Source organism: Lycium barbarum, chromosome 3 (genome assembly GCF_019175385.1).
Source record: "Lycium barbarum isolate Lr01 chromosome 3, ASM1917538v2, whole genome shotgun sequence".
NCBI classification, from domain to species: domain Eukaryota; kingdom Viridiplantae; phylum Streptophyta; class Magnoliopsida; order Solanales; family Solanaceae; genus Lycium; species Lycium barbarum.
In genome coordinates, this window is record NC_083339.1 from 124,690,067 (window position 1) to 124,717,613 (window position 27,547).

Genomic DNA, 27,547 nt, shown 5'->3' on the forward strand with positions numbered 1-27,547 from the left:
CCAAGTGTCCGCAGTGTCTCAATTATCCTTTCATTTCCTTCATTTGGCATATACTCCCTTTGTCTCAATTAAGTGTCTACGTTTGACCAAACACGGCGTTTAAGAAATAAAAATAGACTTTTGAATCTTGTGGTTCTAAATTAAAAATGTATATAGTATACTAAAATGTCCTTTGAATCTTGTGATTATAAACTTGACATGTAGGATATTTGAATTGTCAACTTACTAAATATAAAAAGAGGCGGACATAACAAAAATAAGATAAATTTTAACAACAATTGAGAAATTAAGGGGAAAAATAAGAGGAAAAGAAAAAAAATATGGAGACTCACTAAGGAGAATCACAGTATCCTTAGCAAAATATACAAACCATAAAGACTAACTAAATTGAGTAACCAAATTAATCATGTTGGGCCCCGTGCATCGCACGGGCATAGTTTGCTAGTGCAATTATAAAAGCGAAAAACATTACAAATAGCCATAATTCTCATAATTGAAAAATAGTCATTATCATAAAGTTTTTATATGTGGAATTTAAAATTCTATTACAATGAATATTTTTTTTAAAATAAAATAAACAAGAATATACCTAGGAGATGTTATTTCTACCCCCATTAATTTAGGTTCAAGCGTTATTGATGGTTAAGGCTTTAAGCTTAAATAAAAATATCATTTTAAGTAGTTTTTTGGACATAAAAAACGTAATATTTTAAAAAAGATAGTATGTAAAATTAAATTAAAAAAGTGTATGTAGAAATTAAAGTTGTGTTTGGACATACATTTGATTTTTAAAAAAAAAATCGTGAGTGAAAAAAATTCACTTGAAAAACTGGTTGCAAAATGTATAATCAAATGCTATTTTGAAAAACAAAATTTGTTAGAGTTCATGAACAAACGGCTCCTACTCATTATAGCATGTAAACTTGACGTATTAATTTTCCCCATTTTCTCTGTGAGTGCAAATGAAATGTAATAATTATACTACGATGTGCTATGCCGCCTTGATGCCTCTATGACAATTATTGAATGCCCACATGTAACATGCACTCCTAGCCCTACATATGAATTCTTTCGACTTTTAACATATTGGGCAAACATTATGTACATTATATCTACAAATTAAAAACATGCGATCATATTTCAATTTATTTTTATCATACCTGAGATAGTCATTTTCAGGAGCGAAGAGTCATTCAAACTGTTAAAGTTCTGTCGTTTCAGCATTTCCCCCCTCCATTTATGAACTAAACTCCATCAAAAAAAAGTTCATAATTTTTTCGATTTTTTGGAGTCTGGCCTTTATTTTTGGTCTAGAAATTATAAGTTACAACAAATTAAAACAATGCACGAGGAAGTAAGTAATGGAATACCTTTCACATTGCTACTCTTGTATCTCAATTTATGTAACATATTTTCATTATGTGACAAGTAACTGGGAATGGAGTGAATAAAAACTACTTATTTTGAAATCAGGATCACTTCCCTTGATTATTTTTAACAAACGGGGGAAAATATAAAAGATTTTTAATTCTTACAAAGATTCACTCACTTTATTGTCTACTATAACATACTATTGGGTACACTAAATTAGAAAAAACAATAATCAGAGTTCATATTCAAACAGAGAATAAATGTGATTTCTTTTCATTTGTTGAAACTTTTACGGTTGGAGTAGAGCTACAAGCTTGCCTGTGGTTTAGCAAAATCTAGTACCTTCGACATAGATTATGTATTTATATTCTTAAAAATTCACTTAATACGTATCAAAAATTTGTCCAAAATTTAGTAAGCTGTCTCTTTTAAAATTCAGAACCAATAAAATCAAAATTTTAGTTTCGCCTCTATTTGGCTGACATAGTTACCAAGTGCTATCTCTGTTCCAATTTATGTGATACATTTTCCTTTATAGTCTGTCTAAAAAAGAATGATACATTTTCTTATTTCGCAACAATTTAACTTTACGCTTTACCTTTCACGCTGAACAAGATGATCTATAATCACCCAAATATCTTTGGCTTATTTGAGACCACACGATTCAAAAGTCTTTCTTTATTTCTTAAACTGCGTGTTCAATCAAACTATATCACATAAATTAAGACGGAGAGAGTATCATGCTGTGATAAGTACCAAAAACTTAAAGATTAGTCTAGTTATACACAAGTTAATGCATCGGTACCTTAGTCAAATATAAAAATCTCAGAGATTCGAGAGTCAACAATGAGTACTGACCATAAAATACACTAGGGAAGAAAAGGTAAAGCTAAAACGTGGGGACACTCTAAGACAAGGTGTACCACGCCACAAATAGCCTTTCACTCTCTCTCTCAATTGGTGGGACGCATGTTATCCTTCTCCAAAACTTATTTATCATCGCTGTCACCATTCAAAAATCTTTTATAATTATTTACTCCTACAAACTTAATATATATGGTAGATCCATTGTTATTTTGGTAAATAGGTGAACTGTCAACTTCATTTTTAATGAAAGGAGGATAAGTAGATATTAACTCGGAATTTTGAAGCAAGTTCATGGCTAGACCAGCAAAGCTGAGAATGTTGTGTGAGTTGTTTCTTGCATAGTTGCATATCCAGCTATGCAACCTGGGACAAGATCAAAACTGAGCTATTACAATAACTATTTTGTTCAGTAGAATCTCCAATGAGCTGGCTCATGCACCTGCTATCCAACAAGGAACTGAGAACTATCAGATTCAATAACAATATAAAAAGTTCAAAAACTAGATCCATCAAGTTATGTTTCTTTGTCGTAGTTGTCAACTACCTATTCTGGCTGCTATTTGTCTCATAGTATTTTACATTTCCTTTGTTTGAAACCAACTTTTAAGTACAATATCAAGTGGTGATTTCATTTGGCATTTTTGTTAAGCCAAGAAAGATTAACAATATAACTTAGTGACTAAAAGTTAGCACTATATCTTTTCGATTATCAGTACGGCCAAGCTTCACCTAATCCCCAAATCAAGAGCATATCAAGTGCCTGTATAAAATATGTAGACCATGTGGAGACTGTCCATTTCAGATCAAAGGGCAAAATTCTTTCACGTACAGTTTCTAATTTACAGAAAGGTTACATAACAACCATGAGAATCTTCCTATTTATCATCATATGAAACATGGAAACTGGTGGTACAGCCACTTGCTTCAGGATCTTCTGCTCCACAGCAATCATAAAACTTGGCAGCATAAGGAGGATCATCTGGTCCTAGTTCATAATACCTGGAAAAGAAAAGAAAAAAAAAGAGAGAAGGCAGAGACTTTTCAACTAGTCAACAATCCTGGAGAAAAGATCTTGCATGATATAATGACAAGATCACCAAAATAAACTTAGGAATTTAAGAAATAGACAAGAAAACCCTTAACAAATTGCCAGGAACAAAATTCCTCCAAGAACAGAGTAATACATGAAAGTAACGTTGTGGAATTTACAAGTTAATAGCTAAAGTTATTCATCCCAAATAATATAAGGTGGCAGCATCAAAGTAAACACCATCCTCGCTTTTTCCTCCCCCAGACTATGTTTTTCTTTTTTTAAAAATGAATAGACTAGTAAAATTGTTGCAGGATATTTCTGCAGCCCCGGGGGTGGATACGAATCTTACAAGAGAAGGAAGAATAAGCTGACTGCATACCTTTCCTGTACAGTATGAGTAACCCGATCAAATTTCTTTTTTACAAATTAACAGGTACCACTTGTCTAAATCTTAGTGGTAAATCTACTTTCTGTTTTAGAACAACCAAGCCAATTCATCGTCTACCTCCATAGACAGAAAGGGATGTTTCTCCTCTCTCAAGTAAAAACAATTCTTTCTTAAAATAAGAGTTAGGGTGTCAAATGGATGGGTCAAGCCAAATTTTGGACAGCTTATAATGAGTTAAGTCAATGAATGGTCATGATCCAACCTGCTAAATTAGTCTGTTTGATTCACGATGATTTGATCAATTTGGGTTGAACAATCGGCCATAACCCAATGTGCCCCAACTTAAACCATTTTCTCATTTATTTGTCTTTTTTCATAAATAATTTAATTACTAAAAAAACAAAATAACTTTTCTCGCTATAAAGAGAAAGTGAATGAAATTGAAGAGAGAAACCTTTTTCTATTTTTTGACAGTTTTTCAAGGTAAATTTGGGGTATCAAAATTTTAATTGCCTAATTTGAGTTGATTCCAAATTGACCCATCGATGGATTATTTCCAACCCACCCCGCCCAAGTTTGTAGTTCTTTTATTTTGGGGGGTTGGATGGGTTACACATAAATGAGCAAAGTTTACACCCCAAGAATAAATGGCAACCCTATGTAAGCCTCAATCAAGTCATGTTTTGGTGCACCAGTCCAGTAGATACAAAGCTTTATTAAATTTCCATTTTCTTTATAAGAAGAAATAAATTCTATGCTTCTGTTTACTCTCACTGAAACTGGTCTAAGTTCTCCCCTGAACAGAGCAACAGCTTAGCGACCTTTAGAAGAAATGCCATCCCTTCTAACACAAAAATCATGTAACTGCATCTATTTTTCCTTGTCAGTCGGGCCTAGAATATCGGTCTTTTGATGCAGAGTGAAAAATAATGTACAAAGTGCCCAAAAAAGTAAAACGTGAGGATGTAAGAAAAATGGAATTAAATCCAAATATTTCAGATGGACATTTCTCTGTTTGGGTTATTCACTGATGTAACCCCCCAAACTAATTAGGATCCCGACTACATGCATGTAGAGTACTGAATATAAAGTTACTCCCTGGCGTGTTCTAATTGCACCAAGCGGTTTGCAGCGCCAAGTAATTAGCAGTGAAACTCAAGACACAACGGTCGTGTCTATGGACTTCAGCAGTTTCTAATTCTACAACCGAGATCATAGGAATGCTCAAGTTTCTAGAACAAACAAGAGGATCTTACTCCCTAATATAAGGGGAAAATCTGGAGCAGAAGACGTAAAACTACACCATCACTGAAGTGTCCATATGTAAACTATTGTGCTCAACCCAACTTGCTGACAAATTGACCATGTTACGAGCCATATGAACATTAGTGGGGAACTAATAGGCCAGCAGATTTTGGAAAGAAGCGGTTTAGAGTTCCATTTAAAACCCCAGCACATAAATCAAATATTTAGGTCATTAGAGTTATTCCAGCCACTAGCCAGCTCTCTAAGTTTGATAATCTTGAAACTTAAGTTGCAATGACTTTCAAAGTTTTTTTTTTAATCATGTGCGCTCTTCTTCTAGACTATTAACTGCAGGTATATAAACCCGCACACTTATGAGAAGCATCAAGCTAGTACGAAGCTGCATCCAAGGGTGTCCAGATGAGTCCTTCCCAAGAAAACACTATGTATATGAGTGTGTGAAGGATTTCCGGTAGTAATACTGAATAAATGAAAAGAGTTTCTTTAACATGAGTTGAAAGGAATAGCAGCCACTAGGAAGATAAAGCACAGGGGCACCTAGGATGAGTTGTCGGTAGGGATAGCAGCCACTTGGAAAATGGAAAGTTTGGGACCTGAAAAGATAATATTACTCTTTGGCCCGAAATGTACTCTTTTATAACGAAACTCACAAAAGTTGTTGAATGAAGCCCAAACAAAAGTTCAAATGCTTTTATTGAAGATAAACATGGTTTACATGATCTATCCGTGACTATTAGAAAACATAGCTGCTATCAGTATAAGTCTCTTAAAGGGTGAATTTATTGAATGGCATTGAACTTATTTTTAACATCATTCTTTAAATCAATATAAATACATAATAAGTTGTTGAAAAGCTTATTTCTGTACCATATATGAAGGGCAGCAAGAGTGATGGTTGTGCCCAAACAAAAGGAAAATTAAGTTCAGATGACAACTTTCTTTTGATAAGGTAATAATTTCATTAAAGAAAGGTCACAAACATGCCTGTGTATGAGAAGTAAACCAAAAACATAGAAAACCATACAAAAGACATGATTTTCTACAAGTGACAATCATCTATACAAATAGGAACCTCATGGGTACACCAAAAGGAAATAAAGTTCACATGACCTTTATACCATGGTTATTGCGAGTGGCAAGGGTTGAGGGACTTGTGACTTAGGTCACAGATTGGAGCCCTGTGCTATCCGAAATAAGCCTACTAAGCCTGGTATTTAAGGAGAGAAAGGTAGAGCGGCAGCCAGGGGGGGACCCACCCTATGCTCAGGGGTGTCATCCGACACCCCTTCGTCGAATATTTTTTGTATATATATATATATATATATAATCTGAAAAGCCGGAATACATATACAAATAAAATAAATGACATTGTTTACACAAATCGAATGCGTTGGTCTGCTGGTTTAGTGCTTGGATGGTTTAGCGATCTCCCCATGTTTGAGCCTCTGCGAGTGCATTATTAATCCGGCCTATTTTTACGTATTTTTATATTAAGTGTACTTAAAAAATAAACGTTGCTAGCCGGGTTCGAACCTACAATTCGCTGTCTAGTTAGGAGAAACAAAACCAGTCTGACTAGGATTCAACTTAGGTTAAATATTAGAAATTAAAATACTTCTCCAATGAGGAACTGGACAAAATAATAAAATTAAAAGCTAAACCCTGACATCAAAAAGTAAGTATCTTCAGTTGCTGCCTGTCGGTTTCAATTTTTCTACTCCAAGTTTACTACTTCTTTTTTTTCCCCTCCCCTCTCAGATTAAATTCAATGGAGAGATATTTTTCTAAAGCCTCTTCCAATCTTCCAAAATCAAGTTCAACATCTCAAAGTCCTTCTAACTTAAGAGAAGAAGGCTCCAATGAATTGCAACGAGGTCGACAAAGTGAAAAAGTTGATTTAAATTTCTTAGAATTTGATCCTGGGGAAAGATTAGCAATTCGACACCGCTTACAAAAAATCCTGCGTGCCCATCTTTCCGAGTTTCAAAGACTGCAGTCAGTCCTAAGGGTTGGCCGCGCATGAATTTCTCGATCATCCCCCCCCAAAAAAAAAAAGAACTTATACCATGGTTATCATAAATGAGGTTAGCTAAGTAGATGTGCTAACTCATGCTAGCAGAGAGAAAAAGGACATCAAGAAATAGTTGCACTTGAAGAAACTTAAAGTATTCTCCAAGGAATACTCATCTTGAGCAGGTATAGTGATGCTTAAATTGCATTAAGATTGGTCCCAGTCACGTCTTCTTTGCTTTGATTGACAATACAAGTTATGTTTTCTATGTTCTAACAAAGATTTCTCAACAGGGCTTCCCCCAGTAGTGGAAGGGGAATAAGTTCAATCTTAGAGCTACCTTACTAAGGAGGTCAATTGATCTGACTCGTCTTATTTGGGACAAAAATGAGCTCAGTGGTACAAACAATACGGGATATCTACTCGGCGGGGCGTAATCCTAGATTGTGTTTGATATTCAAATATTCACACATCACTTTCTTATCTTCTCCTTCGATTCTCTCATTTTTTTTCCTACTACTATAAGTACTGGCATGCACATATGAATAGACCAAATCCCATATTAAATCTTTATATGGTTAATACTTAGTACCTAACAATATGATAAACGAAATTACAAACGAACCTTTGAGAGTGGAGGTTTTTCAGCATTTGGGTCAATGAAATGGGAAAACACCTTTTTTCTTTCAGTTGGATGCACTGAAGACTACATATTTTCGAATTCCTATAAAAGAAATAGCTGGACAATGCTAGAATTACCCCTTGGAGCACGCTCTAAGAACAATTTAAACATATCCCCTGTTGCTGGTATTCGTAAAAGATGATATACAAAAGTTACTGAGATAGTCAACTGAAACCATTTCCAATTTAGCACTTAACCCCCGTTGCTCCTGAAATAAGGAGGCAATTTGAAGAAAGAGATGATGTAATATTGACATCACAAGCCCAATTGAACAAATAAGAATGATCAAGTACTCTAATATTGCTAGCAGTGATACGACTTTCGAATCTGCTAATTTTCCTTAAAAAAAAGACAAATTATTCATATTTGAATGAAATAGAGCAGAAGAATCTGAAATTGACACATACAGCGTATGAAAAATAAATTAAAAACCCGAGGAAGGAGTGATACCTTTTCTGATCGTCGTGACGACGACAGACAAAGAAAGAAGGATGAAATCGACAGGAATTTGAGTTGTTAGAAGCTGAAGTATATGTCTGTTTGCATCTCTTGCATACCTTCTCTACTCCCTCTATTTTTCCTGCTTTTTCCGCCATGGAACAATCAACTTCTAATCAGACTTGCATCTTCTACAGACTTCCCAAATTTTGCTATGGATAATAGGTGACACCCCGAATAAAATTGGCAAACTAATTGATATCCGATTACCTGCCATCGTAGTTATACTTTTAAATATTATCATTTATAATTATATTTTAGCAAAATAATATATATTTTTGCGTGTATTTGTTGCCAACAAATACATGAGAATAACATAAAAAAAAAATGATTTTAACCTTTAACGATGAAGCTATTAAAATTAGATATTAATATATATTTTTTTATGTATTTTAGTGATTTTTTTAATGTATTTCAGTGATTTTTTTTTTTGCCATAATGTATTTTCGAGTCTTTTTTTAATGTATTTCAGTGATTTTTTTTATGTATTTTACTGATTTTTTTTTGAAGTATTTCAGTGGCTTTTTTTGATGTATTTTAAATACATTGTGTACATTCCAACTACTTTGAAGCCAAATATATTCAAATTTTCGTGTATTTGAATGGATTTCAACATATACATTCAGATACAAGACCAAAAAATTCAAATACATGACAAATACATTCAAAAAACAATGTGCTTGGCTATTAACAAAATACACTAAAAAATGCACTCAAAAAATACAAAGACAAATACATTAAAAAATAGTGTATTTGTGAGATGTAGATTTTTTAATGTATTTGTATTTGACTTTTAACAAATACACATGGCCAGATCTGAGACACTACCACCACAAAAAACCCTAATCTCTCCAACACCACCAAAATCCTAAGCTGAGACACCACCACCACCAAAAACCTAAATCTGAGACACCAACACCACCAAAAAACCCTAATCTTTTCATCACCAACAAAACCCTAATCTCTCCACCTCTACGTCATCTTCTCCACCGCCATCTCAAAATCAGTCCATCACTGCCGCCACCAACAATGCACACGGCCAGATCTGCGCCATCACCTCACCGGATAAAGTGAAAAGAGAGAGAGGGGTGAGCACAGAGGGAGACGGAGAAAAGAGAGAGGGGCGGCGGAGAGAGACAGGGGTGAGCACAGAGGGAGAGGGAGAAGAGAGATGGGGGCGGTGCGGCCATGGTGGTGGTGGTTGAGAGAAGGGGAGAGAGATTTTTTAGGGTTTTGAGAAATGAAAAATCTGAAATGAGTAGTGATTGGGAAAAAAGAAAGATACATGTGTTTGGGTATGTATTTTTTGATATAACTACCATTTGTAATTTAGAAATGTTAATTAGCTACTAAATATAATTAAATAAAAAGGTAGTTAATATTAATAATTAGGCCTTAAAAGAAGCTACAATGAGTAAAAATTCCAATAAAATTTGTTTATTTAAGCCCAATACGAAATGCATAATAAGTAGGGGCAATTTCCTTATTTTGGGGTGGTCTTTAATTTGTCCATTAAATTGGTGGTCTTTAAATTTTGTCCTTCGCTAGAATCTTTTGGTTTCGGGTTCAAATTTTTACTCAGTCAAAAATTAAAAAAGAATTCGTAAGGTAGAGTTTGGTGTCGCAAGGCAGAGATTTGCCTGTAAAACCATGCCTGCAGGCAGAATTCTGCTACCTTCAGGTAGAGTTTTGCCTTCAGGGCTAAAACTCCGCCTTAAGGCAGAGTTACTTTGGTGCGAACAGGCCTAACTTTACTACAAAATTCTGTCTTGCGATTTTTTTTTTTCCGGAGCCTGGGTTCGAACCCCAAACCTCATGATATTATACGAAATGGACAAAAATTAAAAACCACCAATTTGAGGGACAAAAATAAAGACCAGTGCATTTAAAGGGCACTCCGCACAAAAAATTGATAAGTAGGGAATCAGGAATTTAGCCGACTCAAGAGGATTAATGGGTGGGTCAGGTTGAATTTGATTGGATTTATATTGAAAAATAATATCTACATAAGAGTCACATAGTATAATAAAGGTAAAATACATCAAATCACAGTTAAACTATACCCAAAATGTCGAGTTCACACTCAAACGGGAGAAATAGTTATTTGGTCCTTTACAAACTTTTTTTAGTTTATTGACCCTTTCACAGGAGATCTTCATTTTTTATACATAAGAGATCTGAAAAATACACGTAAGGGATATAAAAAAGTCATTTTCTTCTATTTAATTTATAAGAGGTCAAGAGATCTTATTTCGTCCGCTGAAACTATACAGGCGACCTATTAAACGCTTGAACATCTAAAAACTGAATTTATTTGCACCCTGCAAGCTGACATGGAAAAAAAATTATTATAATAAAATCAAGCGCGTATGCGATCGAAAATTAAAGCAAAAAATCATAATCCCCATCTCCCCCCCCCCCCCCCCCTCTCCTCTTCTTCACGCCCCACCGTCCATTCCTTCTACTTCATTTTATTTTATCATAATTCTCTACAACAACTTCATCAATCCATAACGATTTTCGCAATTAATCATCAATCCATATAGAAGAAATTCACCATGTTACAACAACTTCACCAATTTAATCTTTTTCACTATCCACAGTCAAATCTGTACACACCCATCATGAATTTCACCACCCCTCAAAAGCCCACCCTACTAATTTCACCACTACCAAACTTTCCACCACCAAAAGTCACAACACCACCATCACCTATTTCAACACCCATCACCAATATCACAGCAGCACCACCGCCACCACAAAAAATGACGACCACCATCATCAATTTCATCACCTTCCACCAAAACCACCACCAAAAAATAATTCGGTGCAAAATCAATAGAGGATTTTACACACACACACACACACACAGGGGTAGAGGGGAACGGTCAGATTGAAATTTGTGCAAAACTCACAGAGAATTTTCCGGCATCTTGGCCGATTTTTGGGACAGATTCCGACCTTTTTGGTTTTCGTCTCTCCTTTTCTCTCACCATCGAGATTCATTTTCAGTTTTTTTTTTACGGTGGGCCGTAAAATTGGTGGTGATGGTATTTTTGTTTATAGCGATGGTGATGATGGAATTGATGATTGGGTTTGGGGATGGTGATATGCCACCGGTGATAATGGAGGTTTTGTAATGAGTATAGAAGAAAAGAAAAAAGAAAATAGTGTAAATTAAAAAGAAAAAAAGAAAAAGTATTTAAAATAATAAAATTTATTTTACTTCCACGTGGCATGCGCGTGTGGAACACCACACTGTGAAAGTGGTATAATGCCCTGCAGGGTGCAAATAAATTCAAATTTTAGATGTTCAGGTGTGTAATAGGTCGTCTGTATAGTTTGAGTGTGAACTCGATATTTTGGGTATAGTTTAAGTGTAATTTGATGTATTTTGCCTATAATAAAGGTGGGGACAATAGGAATTAACAATTCAATAGCATCTATAAACTCAAAGCTGGATGGTAAGGCCAAATATATCCTTTTTTGAAGAGTACATAGGCAAATCTAGCTCTTTTAAGTCTATTAAATTTTTTATTCCGTTAAACAATGACAAAATTGTCTCATCTCAAAAAAAAAATGGAACCATTTATCTTTGTTTTGGAGTAATTTTTGTGCTAGTTGACTAATAATAGTAAGGGTATTTTTGAGCGAAAAAAGGATAAAATTAACCTATTTTAAATAATTCGGAGGTATTATTGACCCTTTATCCTTCAATTTAAAAAGAAAAATAATAATGAAGAGCAGAACTGTAACATGTCAAATTTCAAGAGAGGCAAAATGTTATAAAAAATAAACTTGAAGAGATGTTTCGAAATTATCCAAAAAGAAATACTGATAATACTACTAGTCGTCTCGCTAATTGATGGTAAAGGAGCGATACACGTTCAGAGGTGAGCGGAGCCTGAGGCCCTCAGCGCAGCCAAAACAACGTAGGTGCTTTGCTCCCTGCGAAGAACACGGCGGCCACCAGATTTGTATGGGCCTTTCCTTATTCTCTGTCATTAGCACATTAAAATAATCCACAAATAGCGTTTTCCTATATTGAAAAAAAAAAAGGATGTCTTTTTCTCTTCTCTCCTTATCTTCTTCTTCATCTTCCGCAGTTTCTAGAAAATTTCCCTCTTTTTTCTCTTCCGTAGCTTCATCTTCACCCTCTACTTTACTTTCCCTTTTAAGGAACCAGTCTAATTTCAGCCATGTTGCGTCTAATGCTAGAATATTCGGTTCCAGTTCGTGTTCTTTCCTATCTTCGACTTGTTCTGTGTCGGCTGCCAATTATGTTGTTCCAAGGGCTTTTTCGTCTTCATTTGACTCTTCCTCTTCGGCTGGAGATTGTGATGGGGAAAGCTCGGAGATTTTGTCAGGTGAAAATGATGAACAAGGGGCTGAAACTGACGATGAAGACCAAGTCTTGATTCTTGATGATGAAGATATTACTCATTCTGATCTTCCTCAAAGATGGGATGTCTTAGGACTCGGACAAGCTATGGTAAATGCACTGTCATCCTTTTCCATTCCTTATTGTCATTTAGAGGATGCCTAGCTGTTAAAATATATGTTGTTCTATATTTATATAGATGAACGAAGCAATTCTCTAATCCTGACAAACCATTGTCGCTTTGGAATATTGGTCAATGGAAAAAAATATCAGGAAAACAAGTTAGTATCTTAGGATGAGTCCGGTATGAAGGAAAATGTTTTTCAGGAAAATAAGTGGGTTTCTTACTTATTTTCTTGTGATCAGTACTAAGCAAAAAGTATTATCCTAAAAGCCTTTGTATATAATCAAGATCAATACTATGAGAGGTGTGGGTGGGGGTAGGGGTATGGGGTAGTGAGGACGGGGGCTACTGGGGTGGGGGTGAAGATGAGGTGTGTTTGAGGGTGGGGAAGACACAATCAATATGGAATGCCACTTGCGGAACTTGTTTTCCCTGCTTTCACTAGGGAAGTCATTTCCTCATTTTTAAGGACTTGTTCTCATACAAAAAATGTTTTCCAAAAATTTTAACCAACCAAACATGGGAAAATTGGAATACCGAACACATCCCTAGTTCCTATGGGTCTTCCTAGGATTAAATTGAAATAAAAAGGATGTTGAAGGACTGCTGTGCTTTTTACCCCCTTACAGATAATCTTTTGCATTCACTTAGTTGTTGATGAATACACCACAAGGCACAAGCTACATCTAGATGTATTTATATTTCAGAATAAATGAGATTATAATCCTGTCTACTTATCTTATATTTGCTCAAATCTTCCCTTTCATGAATGAGACTATGGCAGTATGCACCACACTGCCCTAACTGGCATTAACTTTTGCTCCAATTCCTTATTTTTCTAATCATTGCTCCCACCGAATTTTCATGATATTGAGACAATAGACAGATATGTCTTTGTTATAGTACCAGCTTCTTTCATGTGGTGATGTTCTTTGGTGATTATATAGGTCGATTTTTCTGGCGTGGTTGATAATGAATTTCTGGAGAGGCTTGGATTAGAGAAGGGTACCAGAAAGGTCATCAATCATGAGGAAAGGGGTAAAGTTCTGCGTGCAATGGACGGATGTAGCTACAAGGCCGCTGCTGGTGGATCACTTTCTAATAGTCTGGTTGCCTTGGCCAGGCTTGGTGGTGGTCAGCCAATAGCTAGTCCTGCTCTGAATGTAGCTTTAGCTGGTAGTGTTGGAAGTGATCCGTTGGGTGGATTTTACAGGTAAAGTTCAACTCTTTTTAGTCTTATCCCTTTCTTGGCCTAGGAGAAGGTGACATTTACTGTTGCTCTTATCACGTATCTCTCCTTTTCTTTTCTTTTTTGGGAGTTGATATTGTAAAGTCCCCTCGAAAGCCTTGCCTAGGAGCTCAACTGCCGCTTTTCCTACTTCAACTCCATTGGTGTCTCGAACCCTTAGGGGTCATTTGGTTGCTGGTTAGAGTTATGCAGGTATTAGTTATGCATGGATTGGTAATGCAGAGATTAGTTATGCAGGGTTTAGTTATTCATATATTAGATATTCCATCTTCTATCCTACATAGATTGACTTATAATTTATATATGTTTACTTATGTGGAATTGTAAAGTGATAACAAAACGCCGTACTTGGTGTGCTGAATTTTATACAAAGCAATTTAAAAGCTGCCAAACATGATATTAGTTATGCTAGTTTAAACACATGAATAACTCTCTTCATAACCAGCAACCAAACGACTCCTTAATGTTATGATTGGAAGCAGAGGACTCCTACCACTAGGCTATTTCTCACTTGTCAAATATATCTCCCCGACCCTCCCTTTCCTTCCCACTCTGTTTTCGTTGTGATGGTGCTGCAGTCTGTTTGGATTGTGGGTCTGCAGGTTGTTAGCTATAGATGTAAGTATGTGATTTGGACGGGGGTGTTTCTTTCAAATATAAACACGGGGGAGCAAGAAACTAATCAAAGAAAAGGGGGTGGGTGGGGGGGGGGGGGGGGGGGGCAGGAACACTGCAAAAACTCTGTATTATTATAACCTGTACATGGCTCTCTGAGATTTCACTAGCTGACGGGACACAGAGTCATTCGGTATTATGCTTCCTAGATTTTTGAATGAATCTCCACTCTCATGATTTATATAAGAGAAATATTAAAACCTTCCACAATTAAATTGGGAGCTTCAGAGAATTTGTTGTATACTGCCCAATGATTTGTTTTAATCCTAGTGCGTCAATTAGACTGACCACTGATGTGAGTTTATCACTTTGTATATAGATCCAAACTTCGAAGAGCAAATGTGAATTTTTTGTCAGCACCAGTGAAGGATGGGACGACAGGAACTGTGATAGTCCTCACAACTTCGGATGCTCAGCGAACTATGCTGGCATACCAGGTCAGTAGATGTTCTATAACTTCCATGTCCTTTTCTGCATGGAAATGGCAGCTAGCTAAGTGCTGAGTGGACTAGAAAAACCCTGTCCTAGACATATTGTAGACTTTATAGCATACAAGCCAGGGATCCAAACCTGTCACGCTATCACTATGCAGTATACTCAATTGGTTCCTGGAGGTGATTATCCATGCTTTAAGAGAAAGAGTTCTTGATCGATTCACCCATAGAAGCTTTTTCGTTTTGTGTTTTAATTTTGACCTGTAAAGGCTTTACCTCAGGAAGAGCCTTACACTTTACTATACACTTTACTATCTTGGCTAATAATATGATGAACAAACCTTTTATCTGGCCCTGAGCTAGTGTATACATTTTATGAAAAGAAGCAAACTAGAGGAGCCAGAGAAAGGCGTGAGTTTTTCTTTTAATAGAGAAGGAAAGATAAACAGAAGAGAAAATTCCCTCTTCTCGTGGTCTTATCCCTTGTTTGGGGGGTGGGGGGGGTTGTAAAAGTGGGTTATCGTGGCTCAGCAAAGACAGGTATGCACTTTTCTCTTACTACAGTCTACGAGTCAACGAAGACCATCTGTTACATACCTGAGAAATTTATTTAAACACTAAGAAACACAACATACCTCTTTCCAGAAGGAGAAATAACCTTGCTCACTGGTTCAAATTGCATCAATGCTTTATTTTGGTGAGTGTCCCTTCTGCAGCATGAGCTCTTAACTGTTTTTCTCTGCTCCTGTTGTGACATCAGGGTACGTCATCAAGGATAAACTATGACCCATGCTTGGCGGATGCAATTACTAAAACAAATATATTGGTAGTGGAAGGATACTTGTTTGAACTTCCTGATACAGTCCGAACAATTTCGAGAGTTTGTGAGGAAGCCCGCAAACATGGAGCATTAGTTGCTATCACAGCATCAGATGTGTCCTGCATTGAGAGACATTATGATGATTACTGGTAAAACCTTATTTCATATCTTGCTTCAAGCTGGAAATATCCTTCAACCCCCCCCCCCCCCCCCCCCCCCCCCCCCGCCAAAAAAAGGTCCACTTCAATTAAGCAAAAGTAGAAGGAAAAACCAAAATTTGTTGGTTTGAGTCTTAGACGTGTACATAGTGAACCTCAATTTTTTTTCTTCTACTATTACATTGTTATTTATCCTGCTACTTTCCACATTTTTTGGCCAGGGAAATCATGGCAAATTATGCAGATATAGTATTTGCAAACAGCGAAGAAGCAAAAGCTTTCTGTCATTTTTCATCAAATGAAAGCCCCTTTTCTGCTACAAGGTACCTGAGCCATTTTGTCCCTTTAGTTTCCGTCACAGACGGGCCTAAAGGTTCTTACATTGGCATGAAAGGGGAAGCTATCTACATTCCTGCGTCACCATGCGTGCCCGTGGATACCTGTGGTGCAGGGGATGCTTATGCATCAGGTATTTTGTATGGAATATTAAGGGGTGTCTCTGATTTGAAAAGCATGGGTTCCATAGCAGCCAAGGTTGCATCCGTAGTGGTAGGGCAACAAGGTACTAGGCTCAGGGTACAAGATGCTATTGGGTTGGCCGAGTCATTTTCAGTCCACTGCAGGAACAAAACATTTTGGTCAGATATAGGTTCCGATCATATCTCCAGCTTGTAATACTCGGAAGGTGAAGAAAGCCCTGTGCTGGTGGGAGGTAGCAGGTGCCCCGTAGAATTAGTCAAGGTGCACGCAAGCTGACCAGGACATCATTGATATAAAGAAAAAAGTACTCGGAAAGTGACCTCTGACATCGGTTTAGTGATTATAGCATTAGTTCTTTCTCACATACTCTTTGAGTTGTGTACATTGACATTCATTGTAATTATTCACGTAATTGGTTTAATGGATCCAGCAAAATATTCAAAGACCTTGAATTTGCTTCAATTTGGCTTCTTTTTACTGTGACCTCTTGTTTGTTGATTTCAAAAAACTTTAAGTGTATATTGGGGAACAGTATTTTAAAAGGCGTGGGTGAATGTTAGCTGTTTCAAAAAAAAAAAAAAGGTGTGGGTGAGAGGCAAGGTAAGTCCCGACGCCCGCAAAAAAATATGAGGGAAGATTATATAATTTCACCAACCATTGGGAGTATGTAGCTAAAACATATGTGACTTGTGATTTCACAATTAGCCATCGAATCAATTTAGAAAAACAGTTCGTGAGACAAATAGTTCCGAGTCTTTCGACAACCTTGCGAGCTTAGAGCTTAGGCAGTTGGAATATATATTACCAGAATATGTTTTCTTTTGCAAATTTATCATTGTACATAAATAAATCAAGAAACAAATAATGGAGACTTCATCAATGTTGTGAACTGCTATAGAGTAGGCTATGTTATTTGCAATTGATAATCATTCTACATAAATAAATCAGCAAAAGAAATTTGAGGGAAACTTCAATAATTCCATCAACCACAAGGAGCCTTTTGCAATTAAAAAGGACACGAGAAAAATGTTATTTCTCGTCAACTATAGGAGAGGATTAACTATATAGAAACACGATTTTTTTTTTAGTTTTGGCAATTATTCACTGTGCATAAAAAAATAAAGCAAAAAGTGACCATAAAAGATTATGGTGAGGTGATAATTACCCCTGTCATCCTTAACCAGATGATTCAAGTTTAAGTGTTAACAATAAAGTCGTCTTTGATAGAGAGTGTTTTACATTCAAAGTGAAACTTTTCGATGTGAATCCGAATTAATCAGCCTTCACAACGAGTTTCGGACACTAAATGGAAAGGTTGGCAGAGCTACAATATTAGGTACAAGTTGAACCTTATTTAAGAAGTTCATTAAATATTTACAACAATATTAGGTTGCACTCGGATAAACCCAATAATTTTTGCTTATAACCTATCATTAAAGGAAAGAGTGAGGGAGAACATTGTAATTCTGTCAACTATAGGGGAGGCTTATGTAAACAAGAAAAACAAACGTGACAGATTTTGCAGTTAATATTCGGTCCAAACACTAGACCTGAAATGTTACTGACACTGTGAAGAAATTAATCTTTTCAAAAAAGATGTATAATTTTGTCATGTAATGTTCTATTGTCTTGCAGTATGTGATATGTTTTATTGTAATTTCCAGTTGAAAATGTAGAAACTAAATCTTTTTTTTTTTTTTAATGATAAGACATGTGGGTTACAGTTAATAATATTTTTAATTTCCTTCGTTAAACATGTGAGTTGAAAAGGATATGAATCAGTAATTATTTTATGATACACGTGGAATGAATTGAACAGACCCAAATGTATTAGGTTGGATCTTTTTCCAATCTTTTCACAGTGGAGATTAAGGAAGTTACTAAATATCTGTCAGTCAATAACCACTCAACTGCCAAATTCTATCTCAAGTTCATCTAATTTGAGATTTTGTTTCCTGATCTCAAGTTACTTCAACCATTTTTTTCCTTTTTTATTTTTTCTTTTGGATTGTACAATCTTAATTTTCTTGTCTTTCCTTGTTCTGGATTTGCTTTCTTAATTTTGGTTTTCTGGGTTCACTTTCTTTAGGGTTTTTGTATTGATAATTGTCTTTGAGCACTAGCTGGTTGAGATTGCTGTTGTTTTGTTTCTGCGTTTTGCCCTTTTCCTTTGAATGATTGAATTAGGGCATGATCGCACTGAAGATGTTCTTTCATTTCAGGGTGTAGAGCCAATTAAGTAAAAAGATTAAAAAAATTATATGATAAACTAAAAAGATGAATTTTTTAACCTTCTCGCCCTTGTTTTCAAGCAAAAAAGTTCCTAATTTGAAGTGGTTATTCTTGTCTTGATCTCTTAGACCTTAGTCCTGTTTTCTCTTCTTCTAGAGCCAATTAAGTTTAAAGATCAAATTTTTAACTATATCCCTCTTGTTTTCAAGCAAAGAAATTCCTAGTTTTAAGTAAGTTATTCTTGTCTTGATCTCTTAGTCCTTTTTTTTCTTTTTTCTTTTTTCTTCTTTTGGGTAATTTTATTCAGAAAATTGTAGCTGGAGGAGTTAAATCTTGATCATCGTGATCTGGGCTTGCTTGTTTTTGTATGTCAAATCACTCCATCACATATCTGTTTTGGTGGTTTTGATCATCTTTTGCCTGGTTCTTCATGGATTTCATGGGAGAAGCCAGTTTCCCGGATACCAATTCTAATGGCAGTGGCTTCGACAATTGGGGTCCTGGTTTTTCTGATCAGGCAGTTTGGGCTACTGAGGATGATTATAGAGCCTGGAACACTGGTCCCACCTCCGAAACCCCTTCCAATTCCAACCGATCCGGGAGTGAGCCTCCCCACAAGAAATCACGGAACTCGCAGGGTGGAGATTCGGTTTCTAATCGTTCCAAAGTAATTGGAAAGATGTTCTTTAAAACTAAATTATGTTGCAAGTTCCGCGCTGGGGTGTGTCCGTATATTACTAATTGTAACTTTGCTCATGGTATAGAGGAGCTGCGAAAGCCGCCTCCTAATTGGCAAGAGATAGTGGCTACACATGACAGTGAGCGTGGTGGAGGAGGAGGAGGAGGAGTGATGGTGGAACCACCAAGAGAAGAACACCAGATACCAATTGCGAGTTCTCCTGAACTGCGTGCAGAGTCGTCCCAAAGGTCCTATAAAGGGAGGCATTGCAAGAAGTTCTATACTGAAGAAGGATGCCCTTATGGAGATACTTGTACTTTCCTTCACGATGAACAATCTCGAACTAGAGAGAGTGTTGCAATAAGTGTGACTCCCACTGTTGGTGGATTCGGTAATAATGCTGCTGGAGGAAACTTGAAGCCTTCAAACTGGAAAACAAGAATTTGTAATAAGTGGGAGACTACCGGTTATTGCCCTTTTGGCAGCAAGTGTCATTTTGCACATGGAGCGGCAGGTATGACTGTGATGTTTGCTTCTTTATTTGTTGGTATAGGAGATTTGATTTTACTGTTTATAGTGAGTGTTGCAAGTTGGTGCGTTTTGATTTCTATTTTTCTCTGCATATTTATACTTGGTTAAATATTTGGTTTGGGTAAAAATGCGCATCACACTATATGAGTGTCATAGACATACGAATGTTAAGATGTACGTGCTTTTTTACAAGATAAAATAATCACATCCGACAAAAGTTACATATAGTACCTGTGGATGTAAATCGAAGGAAGACTTTTCTTGATTTATTGATAAATAAAAATATGAGAGAAAATCGGTTGGCATAGTTTAGTCATGTTCTACTAGACCTCCAAATGCATTGATCAGATGGAACACTATGATGAAGGTGATAAAAGAGGTCAAGGCAGATCGATAATCAAATGGAATGAAGTTGTCTAAAAAAACCTACAATATTCCGTAAACACATTCAATGTTTCGACTCCATGCTGATTTAACGATGAACATATCACACCAGGAGTTATATATGAACAATCAATGCAGGCAATACCATCTACTTGAGATTATAGTTTAAGTTATGCTGATACATTTTGCAATAGGTTCAGCTTTTTCCGAGAAAGTTTCTTTGGTTGTTCAAAGATTTATACGTCTGTGTAGCAAATAAATGTGAGATTAGAGAATCTTCAGTTTTAGAAAATTCTTACTTTGTCTTAAAATTCCCTCTGCAACCCAGGGAAGGATCCACCTCCAACTGTGTGATATTAACTGAATGGTAAATAACTAAATTTGAATGTTCAGTTATGGAGAGAGAAAAGAAGGCAGGGGGGCTGGGAGGAGGGACAAAAGGGACACAGTAAAACTGCCTCATACTTGATGTGGATACATTAAGCGATCCTTTTTGTGTACATCACTGGCCTTTCTGGGGAAAACTGAAAAACAAATGAATGACTTGTCAAAAATGAATGAGTTTTAATCATAAATGTAGGTGGACAAATCATCAAATATAATTAACAATTAGAAGTGAGTGACAGAGGTGGAGACTTTACTAGCTGGTTGGAATTAAAACTTAGTTATGCTGGTACATTACATTATGCCTGGTATATTTTAGTTTGTTTGGTGATTTGTATGTAAGTGCTTGGGTAAGTGAGCTTTATAGAAGTTCTAGTTTTAGAAAACCTCTATTTTGCCTTAAAAGATAATTGTTGAATACAAGCAGCAAATATATGAAATAGTTATAGCTTACCGAGGACATGACCTTAGATAGGAAGGTGTGGAGGACCCACATTAGGATAGAAGGCTAGTATATAAGTCTCGTTATCTTTCCTTATTAGTAGGCGCATTAGCGCATTATAATTTCTTGTGCTCTGATTTATGTTATTATTTGCTACTTTCTGTACTTTGATTACTCTATTTTACCTGTGCCGCTTTCGTTATTTGCATTTCCATATCGCTTTGAATTCCTTGATTATCCTGTTTTACTGTGTCGCTTGCATTATTTCATTGCAATATCGTTTTGAATCTTTTAACCTTATCTGACTCCCTTTTTATGCTTCTATTGAGCCGAGGGTCTCTCGGAAACAGCCATCCTACCTTGGTAGGAGTAAGGTCTGCGTACATTCTACCCTCCCCAGACCCCAAGATGTGGGATTTCACTGGGTTGTTGTTGTTGTTATAGCTGACCCAACTAGTTTGGAATTGAGGCAAAATTGTTGTTGTTGTTGAAAATGTTCTATAGTAAGTGCATTAATCTACTGTTATTGGATTGTGAATCATCTAAACATCGCGTCCTATATCATCTGATTTGAAAATGGAACAAAGCCTAAGTGCTTAGGAAATAGAATTATCTTTCTTCCATGGCAGATAAATTTTAATGAATCATTAATGACATGTCTGAAATGGTCCAAATGGATTTTCTGGTTTTACAAACCTAAGTTGGTTAACGATGTGTTGTACGACTCATTAAATAGATGGTATTTCTTCCACTGGGAAGAGTTTGAGAACTGGCTGGGACCTGTTAACAACAGTGATTCTGTTTTTTTTTTTTGGTATGATCCACCTTTTCGTCTAATGCTTGAATTTGGTTGCCTTACTTGAAAGAAGTGATGTTGAGTGACTTTAGTTAGTTAGAAGAAGAGGTAGGACAGTTTTTAGAATTTTAGATATTAAAATGAAAAGGGAAAGTTAAAATTTGAGAGAAGCCAGTGCAAAAAAGAAAGCGGAAAATGTAGATTTGGTAGTTCTTGTCCCGAAGAAGAGAATGTGCTTTAGTAATAGTGAACATGGCCACTCATTCTTAAACATATAGTAACTTTTACAAGGTTCTCATACTGAAATAGCTTTGGGTGTTATCACCTATTCTATCCCACTGGAATTGGTCATGTTGGTCAGCCTGGACATTTTCTCTTATTGCCTGAAGATTTGACTTGCAGGCTGTTAACTGTTCATGAACTCCTTTTCTTGTCATTTAAGGTTCAGGCCTGCAGTCAATCTGTTGGATGGGTGGAAGATGGGTAAGTTTGAATTTGATGGTATTATTGACTAGAGTTTTGATCCTGGGATTATTTGAAAATGTCTTTAATGGTGCGATTTAGTTATTTTTCTCTCGGTCTTCTATCAAGCTACTGATGCCATATCAACTGGCTAATTCTGCTCATTCTTGAATAGTTTAGTTTATAACTGAACGTGCTGATGTTATTGTTATTGTTTTGATGGTTGTGAAGAATTTTACTAAGTGGTGTCTTGATGGAATTTTCTTGGTTTTCAAGGTGGTTACTCCAACTCATAGTTTAAGCCTTTAGGGTATTTTGGTTTGCAAAACTAAACTAGAAGAATGTAGTTTCACGGATGCTAAATTAGATGCCAATTTAAACAAAAGAGGTACTGTAATTAGATGTATGCATATGGTGTCAAAGTTTCATACTGAAGCTAGTATAGTTGTGTAATAGGGAGAGGGTACGTCATTTATGAATCAGTCTGTCATTGGACTTGCAGTACGAAGGAACTGTATGAGTTATGAAGCACGATGAAGCAATTGAATGTCGACTTAACTTGGTTTACTTGAAACTGTATGATTTACAGTAGGGAAACCTATATAAGCAAATTATTTGTAGTCAGAATTCTGCATCCATACAACCTTACCAGATTCATACTTATAGAGGTCCTCCCAAATTTGAAACATTGTTTCTCAAAATTATTTGGATTTTCGACATGATATTCATTTAAATGTCCTCGATATTCCCCCACCCCCAATTTTTTCAACCTAGCTATAGCTATTGGGTTCTGGACTTGATACCAAATTCTATCTGGATATTAAAGGTGGTGCTAATATCAGCATCTTTCTGGCAGAATTGCACAAATATGGTGGTGGACTTGTGGAGATGGACGGCACAGATTCTCTGTCTACTCCTCCAGACTTAAAGCAGGGAGGTGTTCCTTCTAAAGCAACAGAAAATATGGCACCCTCGACCACTTCAGCACCTCATGCAGATGTTTACCATTTGGGGCCGGGCGTTCAAGTGCAAAGGCCCTCAGGCATAGTCCAGAGGACTGGTCAAAGGGTCATTCAGAAATGGAAAGGGCCAGAAAAAATTAGTAAGATATACGGCGACTGGATTGATGACATCGAATGAAGAAGTCGTGTTTGCTAACAACTTATCCGTTTATGAAGATAATCTTGTTATCTAGGCAGGTATAGGCATGTTTTCGACAAATAGGCATCCAAAGGAATTTGAGTTCTTTTGTATTGCATTGAACTGTAACAGGGGCACGCCTAATGTTTTAGAGCTACAAATAAAGTAGCTGCTTGTCAGCATGTGTTGCTCTATGTATTCTACTATATCCCTGTTTGGAAGAAGAGGAGCGAAATCTGTTGTAGTCCAGCCTCTTGAATTTAATTGTGTGATTTGCATTGCCTAAGATGAGATGAGGCAAATCTTTTGGAGCTCGTCTTGTTGTAAACAAATACCTGGGACTGAGGCATCGTAATTAACAGAAGAGTTTACAATTGATTTTTGTAATTAAATCTGGATTCTCCAAAATCTTTTCGTAGGTTTCAATCATTTGTCTGTCCTACTTTTTGCAAATACTGAACTTTGTGTATATAGATAATAAGATAGTACTCCCTCCATCCCTTTGATGGTGTTTGATTGAACACAAAGTTTAGAAAAGAGAGAAAGATTGTAGAAACTTGTGGTATAAAACATAGATGTTTGTATTACTATGGATCATTTCATTAACAGAAAATGTGAAAGTATAAAATTAAATTGGTTTTTTAGTTTAAAACTATGTCATTCCTTTTGAAACAGACAAAAAAAAAAAGTATTACATAAATTTTGACGACATGGGTGCTCCCTCCGTCCTAAATTAGTTATGCTTAGTTTTTCGAGAGTCAAACTATGTGAACTTTGACCAATGTTTTAAAATCTAATTTTCATTAACTTTGACATGAGAAAAGTTGCAACCTGTACTCCTTTTGGTATAGTTTTGAATATTCAAATTTTAATTGTAAAATATTGAGTTATCTAATTCAATTTAGCTTCGAAGATAAGTCAAATTGACTCTAAATAAGCGAAATATGATAATTAATTTGGGACGAAGGGAGTACTATTTATGATCAAACGGTCCCTTAATTTATTGGGAAAATAGCATTTTTAGCCCCTGCATTATTGCTAAATTCCACTTTAAATTCTTGTGTTATTCAACTCACCATATTTAACTTTCAATTCTTGTGTTATTCAACTCACCATATTTAACCTTCAATTATATCATGTGTGTTTTTAATCTTTTTAAGTAACGGAGATCAGAATAATTACCGGAAGAGTAACTACAACAGAACAATTTTGAAATTAAATATTTCTAAACTTCAAGTGCACTGAGCCATACGACTAACTGAGGCCTGAATTAATCATTGAAACTTGAGATTACCAAAGATTGCTTCCCTCAGATTGTTGAGTCAATGACTACTGAAATTAGTATCTTGGACACCAAAAGGAGTAGGAAGACAAAAGAAGCATGACTGGTAAAAAATCATACCATTTTATCCTGAGAACACCAACTCGAAATTGCAAAATCCCATGAAAATTTTCATTAGTCATGAGACTTGAGAATCAGAATATGGAATACGAGATTTTAAACTAGGTTTCTCTACATTCAACTGTTTTCACGGTAGATTGACGAAGTTAGAAGTCATTACTAGAAGAATTCACGATATCTATTATGAAGAAGCGGATTGTAGATAAAATTAGAAAAAGTGCAGTGCATTCTAGAAGAGACCACGAGTTCATTTTAGTGCCATGTGCATAAATTCATGTTCATGAAACAACTGGCAAAGTATGAATTTAAATACCAAGATTGTCCTTTAATTGCAGTGAATGTTCTGTTAGCTATTGGTATCTCTGTTGGGTTTTGATATTGGTGAATGAGAAATGATGGGATGAAAAGTGAAGGGAATGTAAAAGGTTCTTTTTGCTTTAACCGTAAAAGGTTCTTTTTGCTTTGGTTAAAGCAATTGTCCCACATAGGAAAAAAAGAGGAAAAGAGAGGTGTATATATTACATTACATTTTCTCTAGTCACTAAAAGGGTTGAGGGGGCAAGGACCCCTCGCACCGTCGTCGTCACTCGCTCGGCTTTGGCTTTGGAAAAGATTGATTGATTATTTTTTTGGACAAACTTTTCCTTAATTATTTAATTAAATGGAAAAAAAAAAACCCATCCAACGCGGATCGACCCTGACCAGCGACTTGTGACCGATCCGGTCCGTTTTTCTCTTCCCGGATATTTTCGAATTTCCCTCCAAAAACCTAGTGACTGATCTGAATGGTTCAGTACTTCCAACTGCTATAAATTCCTGATTTGTTCCAGAATTCATAACGAATTTTCTGCGCTAAAAAACAAAACAAAACCTTTCTCTCCAAAACTCTCTCGTTTTATTCTGTGTGATACACTGCCGTTGAGTGATTCGCCGCTACCTAAATTTGGAGTACTACTATTCTGGTAAGATAATCGTTCTATCCTGGGAGGGGATATTCCATCAACCTCGAGTACTGTGAGAGGAATAATTTCCTTAAGGACACACTTTGAACTAAGTGGGCTCGATTATATTCTGAAAATATTTTTATTTCCCCAACACTGTTTCTGTTCATCTTTCCAGTTTCTGTAGTTTACTGGTTTTAAGTATTTTACTGTTAAGTATTTTATACTGTGTAATATGTTTTTACTAAGTATTTTACAGATTGTGTTGAAACTTTATTTAAACTTATACAGATTACTTCGCCAACAATCTCCGTAACTTAAAAGGCTTGAAAACATATACATAACTTAAGTGAGGTTAAATTTGGCTAGCTGGATAACCCAAGGACTAAAAGCGGAATATAGCAATAATTCAAGAATTAAAAGTGTTATTTTTCCTAATTTATTCTTATTAAATGTGTACGATTGATGCTTCGACTAGTTGTCATGGCAATTGACAACTTGGGATTCTTGACGTAACTATGTGGACTTTGCTTCTACTGTTTGTTATGGCAAGTTGAGCTCATTATAGCCCTTGTATGCAGAGCGACGCGCTGAGTATTTGAGTATTTTAGTTTTGCGTATTCCAACTAGCATTGTCATTTTTTTATTCATCTTTACCAACCTTCCCATTCTTTTTCTTTTTCTCCCTTCAATTTGCTTTTTCCATGTTTGAATTGAATGTATGACTCAATTAAACAAGAAATAGTCTTTACAAGTAAACAAAAGTTGCACGCATAAAAAATCCTGTTGATTAATTCCTGGTGGTACAAGTCTTTAAACGTGGCTTATGAACTTAATTCATACTCCTTTCGATTTATCTTGCGTAAGTAACGTAACACATTCTTTTGATGCAGAATCAATTCCTGTTGGATCTTTTTCAACATCACACTCCTTTGATACGGTCTTTTTCCGGATCCTGCTAGCACAAGATGCTTTGGGCACAAAACTATCTTTTTCTAACACATTCTTTTTATTTGCACAAAAACGAATAATTCCCCTCAACATCAAATGATAATTTAACTTTTAAACTTATTATGTTACTGTTAATGAGATGATTTTACACTACACAAATATCTACTACTTATTTTACATCACAAATTATAAATTTTCTTTTCTTTTTAAAATTACATATCTAGTCAAATAACCTAACGAATTTGGCTATTTAATCTGTACTAGTGTCTATGTGTTGGGGACAATTTAAGCCATCCATTGTGTCAATGTAAATTAGAAAGCCTAGACCATCTTCCCCACTAATAAGTTGTAGGGGATAGCACTAACGAAAGCGTAAAAGCAAAATAAAATAAAAATACAAAGAAGAAAACCAAGAATTTCAGTTGTCCAATTTGATAAGCTCACTGTCTTTTCACACTGTTTGAGGTTTGAACCACTAGTGGTGGCCGACAGAAAAAGATAGGGCAAAAGTAAATAGGACAAAAAAATAGGTACTGAAGGTACAAATGCCGTGCAAAGTGTCCCAAAATTCCAATAACCAAACATGGCTGGCACAATCATTTTTGCCGTACCCCAACAGCCCACTTTTAAAATATGGTAATAGCATAGAGACAATGTATGTGACCGCATGCTTCGTGTCTATTAAGCCCCCGAATAATAAAATGCTTCCAATATTTACCTAACGACAAAAAGCGAATCTTCCAACTTTACATATGTTGATTTTGAT

At 35.9% G+C, this 27,547-nt stretch overlaps 3 protein-coding genes across 5 annotated transcripts; 2 read left to right on the forward strand and 1 right to left on the reverse strand.

Moving 5' to 3' along the window:
* Nucleotides 1–3,003: 3,003 nt before the first annotated feature.
* LOC132632262 (uncharacterized) lies at nucleotides 3,004–8,312 on the reverse strand. The gene is made up of 2 exons (XM_060348121.1): nucleotides 8,069–8,312; nucleotides 3,004–3,237 (listed from the first exon to the last, which is right to left on the reverse strand). Exons 1-2 carry the CDS (start codon nucleotides 8,212–8,214, stop codon nucleotides 3,114–3,116), a joined length of 270 nt encoding a protein of 89 aa, XP_060204104.1. The 5' UTR covers nucleotides 8,215–8,312; the 3' UTR covers nucleotides 3,004–3,113.
* Nucleotides 8,313–11,953: 3,641 nt separating this feature from the next.
* Nucleotides 11,954–16,899, forward strand: LOC132632261 (uncharacterized). Its single transcript, XM_060348120.1, has 5 exons — nucleotides 11,954–12,608; nucleotides 13,569–13,834; nucleotides 14,865–14,982; nucleotides 15,740–15,948; nucleotides 16,179–16,899. The coding sequence occupies exons 1-5, from the start codon at nucleotides 12,177–12,179 to the stop codon at nucleotides 16,630–16,632; spliced, it is 1,479 nt and encodes a 492-aa protein (XP_060204103.1). The 5' UTR covers nucleotides 11,954–12,176; the 3' UTR covers nucleotides 16,633–16,899.
* A 1,165-nt stretch (nucleotides 16,900–18,064) lies between these two features.
* Nucleotides 18,065–23,913, forward strand: LOC132632263 (zinc finger CCCH domain-containing protein 56-like). Of its 3 annotated transcripts, XM_060348124.1 has the most exons (3): nucleotides 18,065–19,862; nucleotides 22,328–22,368; nucleotides 23,204–23,427. In XM_060348124.1, the coding sequence occupies exons 1-3, from the start codon at nucleotides 19,100–19,102 to the stop codon at nucleotides 23,273–23,275; spliced, it is 876 nt and encodes a 291-aa protein (XP_060204107.1). In that variant the 5' UTR covers nucleotides 18,065–19,099; the 3' UTR covers nucleotides 23,276–23,427. The 3 variants fall into 3 exon arrangements, with proteins under 3 accessions (XP_060204107.1, XP_060204105.1, XP_060204106.1); XM_060348122.1 differs by lacking the exon at nucleotides 22,328–22,368 and having other exon boundaries at nucleotides 18,082–19,862; nucleotides 23,174–23,913; XM_060348123.1 differs by lacking the exon at nucleotides 22,328–22,368 and having other exon boundaries at nucleotides 18,127–19,862; nucleotides 23,204–23,913.
* The last annotated feature ends 3,634 nt before the right edge of the window (nucleotides 23,914–27,547 follow it).

Bases quoted from the DNA above. Each gene is read 5' to 3' on its own strand.
- LOC132632263 (XM_060348122.1), top strand. From the start codon at position 19,100: ATGGATTTCATGGGAGAAGCCAGTTTCCCGGATACCAATTCTAATGGC. The intron at 19,863-23,173 runs GTATGACTGTGA...TGGATATTAAAG, and splicing joins TTTTGCACATGGAGCGGCAG to GTGGTGCTAATATCAGCATC.
- LOC132632261 (XM_060348120.1), top strand. From the start codon at position 12,177: ATGTCTTTTTCTCTTCTCTCCTTATCTTCTTCTTCATCTTCCGCAGTT. The intron at 13,835-14,864 runs GTAAAGTTCAAC...CTTTGTATATAG, and splicing joins CCGTTGGGTGGATTTTACAG to ATCCAAACTTCGAAGAGCAA. The intron at 15,949-16,178 runs GTAAAACCTTAT...TTTTTTGGCCAG, and splicing joins AGACATTATGATGATTACTG to GGAAATCATGGCAAATTATG.
- LOC132632262 (XM_060348121.1), bottom strand. From the start codon at position 8,214: ATGGCGGAAAAAGCAGGAAAAATAGAGGGAGTAGAGAAGGTATGCAAG. The intron at 3,238-8,068 runs GTATCACTCCTT...TTTCTTTTCCAG, and splicing joins CGTCACGACGATCAGAAAAG to GTATTATGAACTAGGACCAG.